The sequence below is a fragment of the Diabrotica undecimpunctata genome, chromosome 8 (genome assembly GCF_040954645.1).
Source record: "Diabrotica undecimpunctata isolate CICGRU chromosome 8, icDiaUnde3, whole genome shotgun sequence".
In the NCBI taxonomy this organism is placed as follows: Eukaryota; Metazoa; Arthropoda; class Insecta; order Coleoptera; family Chrysomelidae; genus Diabrotica; species Diabrotica undecimpunctata.
In genome coordinates, this window is record NC_092810.1 from 7,720,758 (window position 1) to 7,738,974 (window position 18,217).

General features: G+C 30.8%; 2 protein-coding genes across 4 annotated transcripts; both read right to left on the reverse strand.

Moving 5' to 3' along the window:
• Nucleotides 1-202: 202 nt before the first annotated feature.
• On the reverse strand, nucleotides 203-4,099 carry LOC140449227 (uncharacterized). Of its 2 annotated transcripts, XR_011951755.1 has the most exons (3): nucleotides 3,631-4,099; nucleotides 673-2,027; nucleotides 203-632 (listed from the first exon to the last, which is right to left on the reverse strand). XR_011951755.1 is itself a non-coding variant. In XM_072542409.1 (2 exons), the coding sequence occupies exons 1-2, from the start codon at nucleotides 3,899-3,901 to the stop codon at nucleotides 877-879; spliced, it is 1,422 nt and encodes a 473-aa protein (XP_072398510.1). In that variant the 5' UTR covers nucleotides 3,902-4,099; the 3' UTR covers nucleotides 203-876. The 2 variants fall into 2 exon arrangements, 1 of the variants encoding a protein (XP_072398510.1); XM_072542409.1 differs by having other exon boundaries at nucleotides 203-2,027.
• Nucleotides 4,100-6,108: 2,009 nt separating this feature from the next.
• On the reverse strand, nucleotides 6,109-14,711 carry LOC140449228 (uncharacterized). Of its 2 annotated transcripts, XM_072542411.1 has the most exons (3): nucleotides 13,941-14,711; nucleotides 7,035-8,054; nucleotides 6,109-6,950 (listed from the first exon to the last, which is right to left on the reverse strand). In XM_072542411.1, exons 1-3 carry the CDS (start codon nucleotides 14,173-14,175, stop codon nucleotides 6,709-6,711), a joined length of 1,497 nt encoding a protein of 498 aa, XP_072398512.1. In that variant the 5' UTR covers nucleotides 14,176-14,711; the 3' UTR covers nucleotides 6,109-6,708. The 2 variants fall into 2 exon arrangements, with proteins under 2 accessions (XP_072398512.1, XP_072398511.1); XM_072542410.1 differs by having other exon boundaries at nucleotides 6,110-8,054.
• Between the last annotated feature and the right edge of the window lie 3,506 nt (nucleotides 14,712-18,217).

The following is an 18,217-nucleotide window of genomic DNA, read 5'->3' on the forward strand; positions in this document are numbered from 1 at the left end:
GGACCCACACAGGGTTGTAAAGCCAAAATGATGATGATGATGTAAAGTGTAATACTTCCCTTAATCCTTTTTATGGTGTTCTGTGGCATTAAATGTGAAGCAACATGACATGAGATAAAAATTATGTAGCAGCTACAAGTACATGGTTGTATATGTATAATTTCTCAGTAGTATTAAGGTATTATTAAATAAAACTAGGAACAAAGAATAAGTGTTTTAATTCACAAAACGACAATCATAACAATAAAAGGAAAAGATGCAGAGTATATAGTTTATACATGTATCTATCATCATTTGACATTATAATCAAACATATTACAAAATAGCTTCCCACCTGACTGCGCTTCTTAGATTAAAAGTTCTGAAATCCATCTGCCACAAACACTCAGAAAAGTTAATTTTGATTTATATAATACTACTCAAACATCCAAATTTCCTCTTCTTTCAGTGCCGTCTCTAATGGCCGAATATGCAAAAGATTTGACTGAAGTAAATTGGAAACTGCAAGAATTAAGAAAGTAGCAAAAACAATTAAAGGCTTGTGTCTTGTATGTTGTTTCGAATCATAGGTCAAAGTCAAATTATTTAATAATCATTACATAATAATAATCATTAACAATATTATAAAACTGCTTAAAACAAATGTCGCATTTTTTTTTCTTCACTGTGCACTTTCAAATATATTTTTGTGAGAAAACAGCTTAAAACAAATTTCACACTTCTCTAGTGTGCACTCTCAAATGTGTTTTCAAAGTACTTTCTTGACTAAATTGCTTAAAACAAATTTCACACTTGTAAGATTTTTCTCCAGTGTGCACTCAAATGCGTTTTCAAATAACTTGCTTGACTAAATTGCTTTAAACAAATTTCACACTTTTAAAACTTTTCCCCAGCGTGGACTCTCAAATGTGTTTTCAAAGAACTTGCTTGACTAAATTGCTTAAAACAAATTTCACACTTGTAAGATTTTTCTCCAGTGTGCACTCTCAAATGTGTTTTCAAATAACTTGCTTGACTAAATTGCTTTAAACAAATTTCACACTTGTGATATTTTTGTGCAGTGTGCACTCTCAAATGTGTTTTCAAAGAACTTGCCCAAGTAAATTGCTTAAAACAAATTTTACACTTGTAAGATTTTTCTCCAGTGTGCACTCGCAAATGTGTTTTCAAATTACCTACTTGACTAAATTGCTTAAAACAAATTTCACACTTGTAAAATTTTTCCCCAGCGTGGACTCTCAAATGTGTTTTCAAAGAACTTCCTTGACTAAATTGCTTAAAACAAATTTCACACTTGTAAAATTTTTCCCCAGCGTGGACTCTCAAATGTGTTTTCAAATTACTTGCTTGACTAAATTGCTTTAAACAAATTTCACACTTGTAAAATTTTTCCCCAGCGTGGACTCTCAAATGTGTTTTCAAATTACTTGCTTGACTAAATTGCTTTAAACAAATTTCACACTTGTGATATTTTTCTGCAGTGTGCACTCTCAAATGTGTTTTCAAAGAACTTGCCCAAGTAAATTGCTTAAAACAAATTTCACACTTGTAAAATTTTTCTGCAGTGTGCACTCTCAAATGTGTTTTCAAATTACCTACTTGACTAAATTGCTTACAACAAATTTCACACTTGTAAGATTTTTCTCCAGTGTGCACTCGCAAATGTGTTTTCAAATTACCTACTTGACTAAATTGCTTACAACAAATTTCACACTTGTAAGATTTTTCTCCAGTGTGCACTCGCAAATGTGTTTTCAAATTACCTACTTGACTAAATTGCTTACAACAAATTTCACACTTGTAACATTTTTCTCCAGTGTGCAATCTCAAATGTCCTTTCAAATAACTTTTGTGAGAAAACTGTTTAAAACAAACTTCACATTTGTAAGGTCTTTGTCCAATCGCAACTTTCATATTTTTATTTAATGTTCTTTCTTCAGAGTGTTGACTCATATAATTTCCTTTGTAAGATAAATGTTTAATAGGGGTCTCCATAATTTCCATTTTGTTTTCGTCTTGTAGATAACCTAAAACAAACCAACTATAATATACTTAACTATTTGAGAATCAGGGAAAATGAGTTGAATAATCAAATTAAAGCATAATAAATAATTAAGACGGCAGAAGTAGTAAATGATAGTCAGCCCTAATGTCTTTTAATGTGTACTACCTCAATACATTCAATATTGTGCATAAAGATAGTAGTACAAACAGAGGTACTACACTGACCTTGAAACTTCTATGAGTCACCTTTTTTAACCAGAATTAGAAGAATAGCCTACTTCCGGATTTGTGGAATGCACCAGAATTCTCCTTAAAATATGAAATAATGTACTCATTTAACAATGACCAATAAGTATAAACCGGTCTCTACAAAGTATTATAAAAGATAAAATATATTCAACATTGTAGGATCATTATCATCACTGGCTCGAGAGTCATTTTTGTGTCTTGGCCTGTTCAAGGATTCTTGTCTATTCTGATTTGTTTAGAGCTTTTTCCCTGTTTTTTAATTTTTAAGGTTATTATATTATTTTCTATTTATTCTATGTACCTATCTCAGCTTCAGTCTTCCTCTTGTTCTTTTTCCTACTGGTACTTGTTTGGTATTTTGCCATCCTCCACTCTTTTCACATGTCCCATCCAACACATCCTATTTTAATAAATATTAGGATATTCGTATCTTGGTATATTTTATACAGTACAAAGTTGTATCTTCTTCACCAAATTCCATTTTCGTCTTTGTCTTTTAGAGAATGTCTAGGTTTCTGAACCATATATGAGTACCGGTCTTATTATGATTTTGTATATTTGGCATTTTGTTTTTCCTGTAACGTTATTTGATCTTATTTACCTAATTACGCAGTAGTAACATTTAACGACAGTTAAATTGGTTTTTCGGGCAATGAACATAATCTATAGATATATTTGACATTATGAAATGTAAGCTTAATATACGTCAGTGTTGCTATATACACAATTATTTCATACTCACATATAAAATTATGGGCAAGAGCACTTAATATAATTATACGAAAATAAAATTTAAAACAAACAAGAACGTGAAAAATACATTATACAATTAAAAGCATAAAATTATACCTATAAATATTATAAAATAAAATTATATCTTGCATTTAAAAAATACTTATATAATAAAAACCATTAAAATTATGCCTACAGTAAAAATTAATAGTTTAGAAACTACAGAATAAAGTGAATTTTAACCATCTGTAGCAATCTAGCAATTCCTGATTTGAGATTTCTGGCTTCATTGCCAAATATATCAGTTTACAAAATAATTGACAAAGTCATACTTTATTGATCCTTTAAGACATTTAAAATAGATGTATAGGATACGTCACTACAGGATTCAGTATAAAAAACATTAATGTGTTTAATACAATATTCACAGCGTTCCGGCTTATTACACTAGTACATTTAAATTATATACCTTTTATAAAGGATTTTAATAAATTTTTTGTGAGACATGGTATACAGCCAACTACAGGAACTTCCTGTTTCCTTGTGGATAATATAAGTATCTTAAAAACTCCTATACTTTATACAAAAAAATATGGCTATAGATCTAAACTAATAAGGGGGGACTTAAAATGCATTGTTTCTAACCTTTTTCAGTTTTTTGGTTTTCTCCAAGTGGGTTAATTTTATTTCCATGTTGTTCTATTTCAGTATTTACGGGACATTTCTTCAAGTCTAAATAATCACATGTGTCATGTGTATTTTGCCTACTAGATTCCTCCTGAATTTCACATTTAAAGTCATCCCAAAGAGCATCACCCAATTCATTACACTCGATTTCTATTTTACACGGTTCCTCGCTAATTTCTTGTTTTACTTCCATGTGATTGTACTTGATTTTTTGTATACCAATAATCATTTTACATCCAAAACGCTAAATTAGACATTTTTCATGTTTGGATTTGGTTCCAGTGAAGAATGAAGATAGCATCAAACGTCAAAATGGACAGTGGAAGTGTGACGTCACAACTGTCAATACCTTTCCAAACAAAAGTTGGAATGTCCAATCTCAAGACTTTTTAATTTCTATAAAGTTAACATTGTGCTTCCTCTGCTGCTTTTTCTTTGAAGTATAGGGACGATTTTCACATTTGGTCCCATTGAAGATAGCTACAAAGGAGCTGTGAATTAAATTCACAAAACAAATTTTTGACGTTTGACTGTGTTGTCATGTCTTTATAATGTATATGTTGTAGGCTTCAATTACAAATAGAGAAGCTTTCAAAAATACATTTTTATTATATTATTATATGAATTATGCAATTTTTTATTTTTTTATATACAACACGAACGAATAAATACTCGTTTCTTCTCATATTAATTGTAGTTAATTATTACAACATTTTTTTGGCATTTGCCTTTGATAATAAGCTAATAGATTTGGCAATCCTCAAACCACCAGTTGCCAGATTGTTACAGATGGTCACCAGATGTCTGTGGAAAGTACCTGAATATTGTTCTTATTATTCTTTAAAAGAATTTCTTTTTTACTGTTAGTTTGTTAACGTTCTATTGGATTTTTATTAATTATAAATCACATGCTATTTCCCGATTTATTAAAAAAACATGGCAACACAGTCAAGCGCCAACATTTCGTTCTATGAACTTGATTGACAGCTCAATTATAGCTATCTTCAATGGGACCAAATGTGAAAATCGTCCGAAGTATAGTGTTTTTTACGATAATACCATCATAATTCAGTGTTCTATTTATATGAAATATAGTTTAAAAATTTAAATTAAAGACATTCTAATCTTACTTTATTGATATATGCATTTTATTGCTATTTTTATAAAACAACATGCTTTATTATTTACACAACATTGTAAACTTGTTGTAGTAACTATTAGAATACTTAGATATTGCAAAAAGCGGAAAGATTCTGTAAAAAAAAATGAAAAAATACAAATTATCCACACTAAACAAGGTTTGTTTGGAAAGTGAAACTGACAGATGTCAATAAAACCTACGTCATCACTTCCACGGTCCATTAAGTTTCACAGAACAAAAAATTTCGTTGATAGGTGCTATCAAAAGACGCTTAAGCGAATATTGTATTTGTTATATAATATATTATTTACTATTATAGTATTTGTTATGCTTCAAATACAAAGAGAGAGAAAATTTTAAATTTTAAAAAGTACATGGTCTGAACCCTAAAACCACCAGAAGCAAAGTAATCTAGACACGCTTTACACTAGGTATTTTAAAGGTTTAACAAGAAACTACGTACTTAAACAATAACAATAATAGTTCCTTTTTGGATTCGTTCTGACCAGCAGAGTACATCCTTTTTTAAATGTAGTTCTGAACGGTGACCAGGTGACTGCCATGTCACTCGCTTCAGCAGTACAGTCAACCCAAGTGTGGCAGGCGGTTAAGTGTCAAACGATACAATATATATATATATATATATATATATATATATATATATATATATATATATATATATATATATATATATATATATATATATATATATATATATATATATATATATATATATATATATATATATATATATATATATATATACATATACATTCAGGTTGGCAAATAAAAAAAGAAGTCAACTACTTCATAAGTTTATCGAAGACGTTTCGCTTTATATTTCTAAAGCTTCATCAGTTCTCTAAAATATAACAAATGACATAGAGTTTATAAGAAATACAGATGTTTATAGTTCATTTCATAACTTACAACTCAATATGTAGTATATTAACGATGTTATCATCTACTGTAGACTTTACTCATTATTTAAAACTAACTTAACCAAAAAAGGAAAAACAAAAAACACACAAACTCTACAGAAAATAATGTTCATATTCGTAGATATGAATATTTATAAAATTTTAAACGAACATTTGGATTCATTTAGATGGTTCTCCACTGAAGACCAACAAAGCTCTGATTTATTGCAATCTAAGCAAACAACTTGACGCGATACCGAAAATTTTTTTTAAGGGCCATGTGTCACCAAATTCCAACGTTTGAGACAATTATGAACTTCTACAGGGGACATTGCATAATTAGTTGGACGGGTGGATTTTTATGGCAGAAATATTGGATATACGAGGCGTGTTTTTTAAGTAAGTACCGTTTTGGAATTAAAAAAAGACGTGCAAAGATATGGCAATAATTTTATTTTTACATGAAAGCCTTTACCTTAATCTACTTTTCTACATAATTTCCGTGAATATTGAGGCACTTGTCATAACGTGGCACCAGTTTTTGAATACCCTCCTGATAAAATTCTGCCGCCTGACTTGTTAACCACTGCATTACAAATGTTTTGACTTCGTTATCGTCTTGAAGACGCTGACCGCCCAGGTGTTTCTTCAAGTGCTGGAACAAATGGTAGTCGCTGGGCGCCAGATCAGGGCTGTATGGAGGATGATCTAGAGTTTCCCATTTAAATGATTTGATGAGATCTTTGGTCTGATTAGCCACATGTGGACGGGCATTGTCATGCAGCAAAACGATACCCTTACTCAACTTGCCATGTCTTTTGTTCTGGATTGCACGACGCAGATTTTTCAATGTGTCACAAAAAGACGCTGCATTGATTGTCTCATTACGAGGCAGAAACTCCACGAGCAATACTCCTTTTCTGTCCCAAAAAACTGTGCACATGATTTTTCGGGCAGAAATTGTTTGCTTAAACTTCACTCTTTTGGGTGATGATCACACTTGTAAGATTTTTCTCCAGTGTGCACTCTCAAATGTGTTTTCAAAGTACTTGCTTGACTAAATTGCTTAAAACAAATTTCACACTTGTAAGATTTTTCTCCAGTGTGCACTCTCAAATGTGTTTTCAAATTACCTACTTGACTAAATTGCTTACAACAAATTTCACACTTGTAAGATTTTTCTCCAGTGTGCACACTCAAATGTGTTTTCAAATTACCTGCCCTAGAAAACGGCTTTAAACAAATTTCGCATTTGTAGGATTTTTCTCCAGTGTGCACTCGCAAATGTGTTTTCAAATTACTTGCTTGACTAAATTGCTTTAAACAAATTTCACACTTGTAAGATTTTTCTCCAGTGTGCACTCTCAAATGTCTTTTCAAAGTACTTGCTTGACTAAATTGCTTAAAACAAATTTCACATTTGTAAGATATTTCTCCAGTGTGCACTCTCAAATGTGTTTTCAAATAACTTGCTTGACTAAATTGCTTTAAACAAATTTCACACTTGTAAGATTTTTCTCCAGTGTGCACTCTCAAATGTGTTTTCAAAGTACTTGCTTGACTAAATTGCTTAAAACAAATTTCACACTTGTAAGATTTTTCTCCAGTGTGCACTCTCAAATGTGTTTTCAAAGTACTTGCTTGACTAAATCGCTTAAAACAAATTTCACATTTGTAAGATATTTCTCCAGTGTGCACTCTCAAATGTGTTTTCAAATTACTTGCTTGAATAAATTGCTTTAAACAAATTTCACACCTGTAAGATTTTTCTCCAGTGTGCACTCTCAAATGTCTTTTCAAAGTACTTGCTTGACTAAATTGCTTAAAACAAATTTCACATTTGTAAGATATTTCTCCAGTGTGCACTCTCAAATGTGTTTTCAAATAACTTGCTTGACTAAATTGCTTTAAACAAATTTCACACTTGTAAGATTTTTCTCCAGTGTGCACTCTCAAATGTGTTTTCAAATTACCTACATGACTATATTGCTTAAAACAAATTTCACACTTGTAAAATTTTTCTCCAGTGTGCACTCTCAAATGTGTTTTCAAATAACTTGCTTGACTAAATTGCTTAAAACAAATTTCACACTTGTAGGATTTTTCTCCAGTGTGCAATCTCAAATGTCTTTTCAAATAACTTTTGTGAGAAAACTGTTTAAAACAAACTTCACATTTGTAAGGTCTTTGTTCAGTGGCAACTTTCATATTTTTATTTAATGTTCTTTCTTCAGAGTGTTGACTCATATAATTTCCTTTGTAAGATAAATGTTTAATAGGGGTCTCCATAATTTCCATTTTGTTTTCGTCTTGTAGATAACCTAAAACAAACCAACTATAATATACTTAAATATTTGAGAATCAGGGAGAATGAGTTGAATAATCAAATTAAAGCATAATAAAAATTAAGACCACAGAAGTAGTAAATGATATGTGTATTTTTAATGTGTACTACCTCAATACATTCAATATTGTGCATAAAGATAGTAGTACAAACGGAGGTACTACACTGACCTTGAAACTTCTATGAGTCACCTTTTTTAAGCAGAATTAGAAGAATAGCCTACTTCCGGATTTGTGGAATGCAACCAGAATTCTCCTTAAAATATGAAATAATGTACTCATTTAACAATGACCAATAAGTATAAACCGGTCTCTACAAAGTATTATAAAAGATAAAATATATTCAACATTGTGGGATCATTATCATCACTGGCTCGAGAGTCATTTTTGTGTCTTGGCCTGTTCAAGGATTCTTGTCAATTCTGATTTGTTTATCTTCTTCGCCAAATTCCATTTTCGTCTGTGTCTTTTAGAGAATGTCTAGGTTTCTGAACCATATATGAGTACCGGTCTTATTATGATTTTGTATATTTGGCATTTTGTTTTTCCTGTAACGTTATTTGATCTTATTTACCTAATTACGCAGTAGTAACATTTAACGACAGTTAAATTGGTTTTTCGGGCAATGAACATAACCTATAGATATATTTGACATTATGAAATGTAAGCTTAATATACGTCAGTGTTGCCATATACTCAATTATTTCATACTCTCACATATAAAATTATGGGCAAGAGCACTTAATATAATTATACGAAAAAAAAATTTAAAACAAACAAGAACGTGAAAAATACATTATACAATTAAAAGCATAAAATTATACCTATAAATATTATAAAATAAAATTATATCTTGCATTTAAAAATTACTTATATATTAAAAACCATTAAAATTATGCCTATGGTAAAAATTAATACAGTAAAAATCGCTTATAACTAGAGTTCGGCAAATATGCAAATAAAAATGTAGAAAATATGCGCATAAATATGTACGTGTTTACCCGAAAATATGCAAATATTTTACAAAATATGCATACAAATAAATAAAAAAATCGTAAAATAATTTTATTTAAAAAAAAATGTGTACATAACTAAATATTTCCTACTATTCATTAAGATTTACATTTATTTTAAGTAACTACATCATTTTTAAGTATGAATAAACTTATTTAGAATTATGGTAACAATAAATGACCAAGTGGTGTTCAAAATTTTCTAACAAAAACTTGTGGCTTCTGTCTGAGTACATATATTTATATATGGAAAAACTTCGTTCAACATCAACTGATGTAACGGGAGCATTTTTCAAACTAACCAAAACATTTGGTTCTAAATTGTTTCCGAAATATTTCCAGCTAGAACACTGACTACTTCAGAAAGAATATGGTAACCTTTATTTTTTTCCATAGTAGCTTCAATTTTTTTTAAAATATCTTTTCCAATATTACCTCTAACGTTCCGACAACATGACGCAAATTCTTTTATTAATGCTGTACTTTCGAACAATGACAGTTTTGGTGATTCTAACTGAGTAATTGTTTTTTGAACAAAACTAAAATTTGATTTTATAAATGAAAGTTCTTGTTGAAGCAAGTTACTCTGAAAAGTTTGTTTAGAATCCAAAAGAGATTGGGAACTTTCATCTGTTAACGTATCAATTATGTTCTTTATTTTAACAAAATGATCTGCATAAAAATTAGCTGCTTCTAACCATGTTCCCCATCGCGTTAAAATAGGTTGTGGTGGAAGAGGAATGTTAGGTAGCATTTCTTTATAATGTTGAATTCTTATAGGAGATTTAAGAAATACTTTTTGGACACTGGATATCATGGTATTTACAAGAGGAAACTTTTTTCGTATTTCCTCTGCAACTCTGTTTAATCCATGCGCTACACAAGTAACATGTATTAAATCTGGGAAAAATATTTTTAAATTTTGTCCTGCTTTCACCATATAAGGAGCAGCATCCGATAAAATAAGCAGTAATTTATTAGAAGGAATAGTTGTCGGAAGAAAAAAAGTTGCTAATGTTTCTTGTATAAAACGCGAAATTGTTAAAGCATTTGTTTTCTCAAGTTGCTGGCATGAAATAAGATGAGATTTTGGTAAGGTATCTTCTTTAAGAACACCAATCAATAAATGAGCAATATACTTTCCTGAGGAATCAGTGGTTTCGTCTACAGATATGTAAAAATAATTATCTGCAATTTCTTCCTTAATATTAATTAACACCGACGAGTATAGCCCGTTCACATTATTTCTTCTTAGAGACCGATCACTTGGAACATTAAGTTTGCAATATTTTTTTAGAAACGAACTAAAATTTACATTTACTAATTTTGAAAGCGGTATGTTTGAGGACACTAATGCGCGACACAAGTCTTCATTAAAAGTTTCTTGCTCATCTAATTTTTTTGAAGTAGATTGGAAACATTTAGCCATTGAAGTTTGATGTTTTCCTCCTATTTTTCCTTTTTTTGCAATGTGTGAAGCAGTTCTCACATGTTGGTCTATCTGAAATTTCTTCTCACATGCTATCTATAAATAAAAATAAAAACCTTTATTGTAACCCAACCTTTAAAATATAAAAATATACAAGGTGTTTTTGGTTAATCAAATAACTGGTTTGGAAAAAAAACACTCGCTAAGTGTTTTAAATGCAGTATTAATCCACAAATTAGTTTTTGTTACTAACCATTAGTACATCATATAACTTATTTTAAAATTCAACAAAAGTTTTTTTTTTGTTAATTCAATTACAATAAAAATAATTGTGTTTTAGAATAGCTGACTTCATAAAAAAAAGTAAAGGTGAAAAATTTTTCTAAATACACACCATTGTATTGTACCATGGACAATTTTTTCTCACTAAAGGAAGCTATTTTTCATTTAAAAACAACCTACGAGTACTAAATTTCAAGTAAATACGTTTATTGGTTTTAAAGTTATTGTTGATATTAACTAAAAGAATTTAATTTTTTTTAATTTTAACACCCTGTATCTCGAAAAGTAAATAAGTTTGACCCCTCATTAACTATATCGTTTTGTTCAATTTTTCGAGAAGTATCTACAGTCAAACGTTGTAAGTGTCATTTGGAAACACCCTGTATGTATGAAATATTAGATATTTAATAGAAAATATTAGATACTTACAATTTTGCCACAGACTGAACAGTAGATTTTTCCCATATCCATAGACAGCTCTTTATAAGGTTTAATCCAAGTTGAAGCAGTGGTTGTTTTAGGCATTATAAAATCACAATCTTCCTTTTTGTTACGCACAACGAGTGTTTACGCTTTGAATATCAAAACAAAAATGATTTACAAATCTGAGCATCGAATTAGAAATGTTTAGGTACCTAATTTAATAAACTGGGAGATTTTGGAAAATCCCTAAATTAGGAACAAAACTATTAGCCGTTTACCTGCTGTTAAGATACAATAAATTGTAGATAGATTTGGGGATTAGATCATAAAATGCAAATGAGCGAACCCTTAGCGATTATCCAATAACTGAATGCCTCAGTGACCAAGACTTTCTAAGAATGTTGAGGGCTACTTAAATTGATCTTCTTTGAAATTGTAAATGTTTTGTACCTGTAGAGATTACGTACTTAGATCATTTCTTGATTAAAATGACTACAAAATTTTATACAAGAATTGAAATAAATTGGTATGTTTAAAAATTTTCAAATACAGTATAAAAATCTGAACTTTTATGTACTTTATGCAAACTTTTATACAAATATGCCAAAATATGAAATATTTGCATAAAATATGCACAATATGCAAAATATGCAATATGCATATTTGCCGAAGTCTACTTATAACGAACTTCAGGGAACTGATGGTTTTTGTACGTTGTAGCCAGTGTTCTCTGTAAGCGGTTCTATCGGTTATAATGAACAGGTTGCTACAAACGATATTACACTGGTAGGAACAGTTATTTCGTTGTACCTAGGTTTATGACGCAAACATGTGTTACTTTATCTATACTTATAATATGTTATAACATATTATACATAACATTTAACATATGTGTTTATTAAATTATATAAATATTATATCTAAATATATATATACATAGATGTATAATATGTATTGAAATAAGTATAAGTAGTCAATAAAGTATGCTCATAATATAAAGACTTCTCAAAATCTTTGTATTATAAAAATGTAGGCATACATAATACTATTTACTTTTAAAAAGACAAAGAAAAATACATACATTTATGTATTACAAAATATGTAAATACAACATTTTACCTCAATATTTAATGAAAAAAGTCTGTAATTTTTGTTTGTTGCCTTCCTTGAACTTCTGACAACATTTCTTCTGAAAAACATTTTTTCAATTAATATGGAAACAATCGATAATGATTCTTTCACACTCTGGGAAGTTTCAGCAGTCTGAATAAATGCTCTTATAGTGGAACAAGCAGCATATGCTTCAGCAACAGTAGGGATTTTGACGAAATCTTCCAATTCTTCATAAGCCTCATCAGGACTTTGTTTATCACTAGTTTGGTGACTCAGTACGATGCCAATATCTGACAGTTCTTCGCTGACTCACCTGAAATTTTTCCTTGGACACTACTGTGGCGAGCTCGGAAACGTTGAACCCAAGAAGCTTAATCCTTCTTCAAAATCACAGCGAAAGCGTCAGCCTTTACCTGAAGCATCGGCCCACTCACGGGTATAATACATTGTTTGCGCGTTGTTGTTTGAACCAGGAATGAACCGGAATCGACTCGACAAATTATTTCAAACTATTCCTCATTAGTAAATTATTTCCGTGGCATGTTTTCTATGAAGGCTAGACACAACTGAATTCAAATTCAGAAACTCTTGGCTTGGGCCAAATGGTGTAATATAAACAAAATTTTGTAATACAATGGACCCGTCTTGGGAGGTCTAAATAACCATAAATTACATAAACCGTATGTACTATAACCATAAATTAATAAATCCTTACTTCTTATTTCGCGGTACTAAATATCGGTAATACCTGTGAGAAATACAACACTACAATGTCCATTTTCATAACTTTACAGGATAGCACTTTTAAACTTATTTATCAAGATATGGAAACAATATTATATTGAACATTGTATCTACTGTCACTTACATCAAGCGTTGGTCATAATTTTTTATTATTTATTTATTATACAGCGTGTAAAAATGTCATACTTGAAAAAATGGATGTTGTATCATCTGAGGTACAGATATGTACTTGAAATTGTACGCTGTAACCAATATTTTAACTGCTCGTGTTCCAAGAAATATGTTTGCTCTAACCGATTTGTTCATTATAAGCAATATAAATGCGTTTTTTGTATGTCATTTTATGGGACCTACTATTTTGTTTGTTATATCCGATTGTACGTTATAGCCGGTGTCGTTGTAAACGATTTTGACTGTAGTTTAGAAACTACAGAATAAAGTGAATTTTAACCATCTGTAGCAATCTAGCAATTCCTGATTTGAGATTTCTGGCTTCATTGCCAAATATATCAGTTTACAAAATAATTGACAAAGTCATACTTCATTGATCCTTTAAGACATTTACAATTTATGTATAGGATACGTCACTACATGATTCAGTATAAAAAACATTAATGTGTATAATACAATATTCACAGCGTTCCGGCTTATTACACTAGTACATTTAAATTATATACCTTTTATAAAGGATTTTAATAAATTTTTTGTGAGACATGGTATACAGCCAACTACAGGAACTTCCTGTTTCCTTGTGGATAATATAAGTATCTTTAATTTTAAAAACTCCTATACTTTATACAAAAAAATATGGCTATAGATCTAAACTAATAAGGAGGGACTTAAAATGCATTGTTACTAACCTTTTTCAGTTTTTTGGTTTTCTCCAAGTGGGTTAATTTTATTTCCATGTTGTTCTATTTCAGTATTTACGGGACATTTCTTCAAGTCTAAATAATCACATGTGTCATGTGTATTTTGCCTACTAGATTCCTCCTGAATTTCACATTTAAAGTCATCCCAAAGAGCATCACCCAATTCATTACACTCGATTTCTATTTTACACGGTTCCTCGCTAATTTCTTGTTTTACTTCCATGTGATTGTACTTGATTTTTGGACGATTTTCACATTTGGTCCCATTGAAGATAGCTACAAAGGAGCTGTGAATTAAATTCACAAAACAAATTTTTGACGTTTGACTGTGTTGTCATGTCTTTATAATGTATATGTTGTAGGCTTCAATTACAAATAGAGAAGCTTTCAAAAATACATTTTTATTATATTATTATATGAATTATGCAATTTTTTATTTTTTTATATACAACACGAACGAATAAATACTCGTTTCTTCTCATATTAATTGCAGTTAATTATTACAACATTTTTTGGCATTTGCCTTTGATAATAAGCTAATAGATTTGGCAATCCTCAAACCACCAGTTGCCAGATTGTTACAGATGGTCACCAGATGTCTGTGGAAAGTACCTGAATAATATTCTTATTATTCTTTGAAAGAATTTCTTTTTTACTGTTAGTTTGTTAACGTTCTATTGGATTTTTATTAATTATAAATCACATGCTATTTCCCGATTTATTAAAAAAACATGGCAACACAGTCAAGCGCCAACATTTCGTTCTATGAATTTGATTGACAGCTCAATTATAGCTATCTTCAATGGGACCAAATGTGAAAATCGTCCTTGATTTTTTGTATACCAATAATCATTTTACATCCAAAACGCTAAATTAGAGACATTTTTCATGTTTGGATTTGGTTCCAGTGAAGAATGAAGATAGCATCAAACGTCAAACCTCAAAGTAGCTGTTCTGTCAATTAAGTTTCACAGAACAAAATATTTCGTTGATAGGTGCTATCAAAAGACGCTTAAGCGTCTATTCGCGATTGAAAACAAAGTATCTGACCTCTGGCGGAATAAATTTAAACTACTAAAAGTGGTATAAACAAACCAGACAGCAGTTGATTTGAATAGAAATATTAAATTTTTTTAGTAAATTTCAGCATTATGACTACGTTAAAGTATTTTAAATCAATTAAATTGTTCTGTTCCTCCCGTATTGCGAAATAGGGAAAGATATGTCCCTATTTCTCTTTCCTAAACTTTTATTTATTTATTAACGGGTATACCATTTACATTGAAACAAAATATATATAAAGTTTTTCAATATTGTTCTGAAGCTATTTTCTTGTGGCATTTTAAATTAATTACTATTTAAATGGGAATAAGCCACAATTAAAGGTTAAAATACGTTTATTGACGTTTCAATTTCCACTTCGGAAATCGTTCTTTTGTATTTTGAGAATGATTTCGCCAAATAAATATACAGGTACATCTGGCCTATTGTTTGTAATAGTTTCAACTGCCGAGCAACGACTAAGGTAAATATCTTCTGATGAGTTTGGAGGAATGTACACTCCACCCAAGATAACTGATGCACATTCATAATCCACTTGAACAAACAGATGCTCAACATTATTGTCAGATTTGATTTGTTTAGCTTTAAAATGGTTTCGTAACAAAATTAAAACTCCTCCTCCACGCTACTTAGTGCTAGTTCTTAAGTTACGATCCAATCTGAAAATGTGGTAGCCAGAGTTTAACAATTCATTATCTGAATAATCTTGATTAAGCCAAGTTTCAACCAGAATGATAACATCATAGTTGCATTGAAAGATGGAGGTTCATTGAGTTGAGTACTTATTCCTCCAAGATTCTGATAATATACAGACATAGTGTTTATTGTAAATTTAATAATCAAGTCAGATTCTCCCTTCTGTTCTCGAGCACGCAACTCTGTCAACAGTTTTAAACTGTTCCTGTTCAAGTTTCGTTTTATCGTAGCCTATTTTAATGCCATCCTCAATGCGATTGCGCTTATTAATTGCGTTTATGACTAAATGTCGGTGTTTGGTTACCACCTTTATTGGCCTGTTTTTGACATCAGATGTCTGCCCCACTCGTAATATCTTCACCACATCGTTCTGAGCAAGACCAATGTTGTTGAAAAAGGGAGTAGGTGCGCTGTTATCAGCATTTATTCTTTCTTGAATATTATTACTTGTTGATTCAGGGATGCCATACACCATCAGATTATTAGCACGATCCTCAAACTCGTGCAATAATGTTTCCACATTAGTTGTACCACTAACGCACTGCTGCTGTTGTTGCTTAACTGCGTCTAGCTCTTCCTTGAATGAATTTGTTAGTTAAAACAGGTATTTTTTTTGAGAGAAAGCACACAGTCTCCGCAGAAGAACAAAATTATCTGTTTTTGAACGACATTGGCTCTCTGCTCACTTGCACAAAGACCTGAGCATTTCTCCTCCAAATGGAAAACCACACGGCAGCCGTCACATCTAGGAGCTTTCTCCATTTGTTCGTGATTGATGGGTTTTGAGCATTTATTAAAAGATTTCATTTTAACAAAATATCCCAAAAATTTTGATTCAGAAAAATGAAGTCCCAGCAATAATATTCTTGAAAATTATAGTGGAAGTGAGGATTTTCTGGGGTACATTGAAACAACAAACGCCATGTTTCGTTCGATAGCAACGACTTTTACTTTATTGTAATAATCAATATTGGCAACACGCCATACACCGAGTGTTTACAAACATTAATCCAAAGATGGCGCTACATGTATTAAAATACTTTTTTGATACATCACAACACCCCCACTTATCAAAAAATATCTAAACTTTCAAACCAAACCTAGCCTAAATTTAGAATTTTTAACATTTTTCAACCCTTTAGTAAGGATGTCAGCCAACATTTCATCAGTACTCAAATACTTCAACTCAATAACATTATTTTGGATAGCCTCTCTGATGAAATGGTGGCGAATGTCAATATGTTTTGTCTTTTCATGGATTACTGGATTTATGCACAACTTCTGAGCCCCTTGATTGTCATTATACAAAACAACTGAATCCAGTCTTCCTTGAATTTCTGACAACAAATTCCTTAAGTAAATGGCTTCCTTAGTAGCCTCCCCTAAAGCTACATACTCCGCTTTAGTGCTAGAAAGAGCCACTGATTTCTGTTTAACACTCTTCCAAGAAATCGCACTACCCGAAAGTTTAAAAACAAAACCTGTGTAAGATATTCTATCTAACTTATTTGAGGCCCAATCAGCATCAACAAACCCTGTTAAATCCAAATCATCCCTTTTATAAGTCAAACAAATGTCTTTAGTCCCCTTCAAATATCTCAATATCTTTTTAGCACATTTCCAGTGATACTCATTATGACTTTTATTAAATTGACTCAAAAAACTTACACTATATGCAATATCTGGTCTTGTCAAAACTGCTAAAAACATTAGACTACCAATTAATTTCTGATATAAAGGATTTTCAACTTTTTCTAAGCAATTACTTTCTGTAAAATCAAAATTATCTATTGGTGAGCTGACAACATTGCACTCCTCCATATTAAACTTTCTTAATAACTGATCAATATATGCACTCTGGTCTAATCTAATAGTATCTTTATCCCTATGAATCTTCATACCAAGACACAATTTTAACTGACCTAAGTCTTTAATTTTAAATTTTGAACATAATTCTGCCTTTAATAAATCAGTTTGGACCTTATCATTACTAAAAACTATAAAATCATCAACATATAGAGCCACTACAACTAAACTCTTATCAATTTTTTTAATATAGACACATGACTCATAATCTGATTTATTAAATGCTAGGCTAATCAAAATTTCATTCACTTTTTGATACCAGGCTCGAGAAGACTGCTTTAATCCATAAATGGCCTTTTTTAAATGACAAACTTTATTTTCATTACCTTTAAGAACATAACATTCTGGTTGACGCATGAACACTGTTTCTTGCAAGTCACCATTTAAAAAAGCTGTCTTCACGTCCAAGTGAATAACATCTAAATCTAACTTTACAGATAAGGCTAACAACAATCGTAAACTTGAATACCTTATTACAGGAGAAAACGTCTCCTCATAGTCCACACCTTCACGTTGAGTGTACCCCTTAGCCACTAAACGAGCCCGATAACACACCTGATCATCACAATCAACTTTGGTTTTGAAAACCCACTTGCACTCAACCAAAGTTCCACTTTTTGGAGTATCGACCAACTCCCATG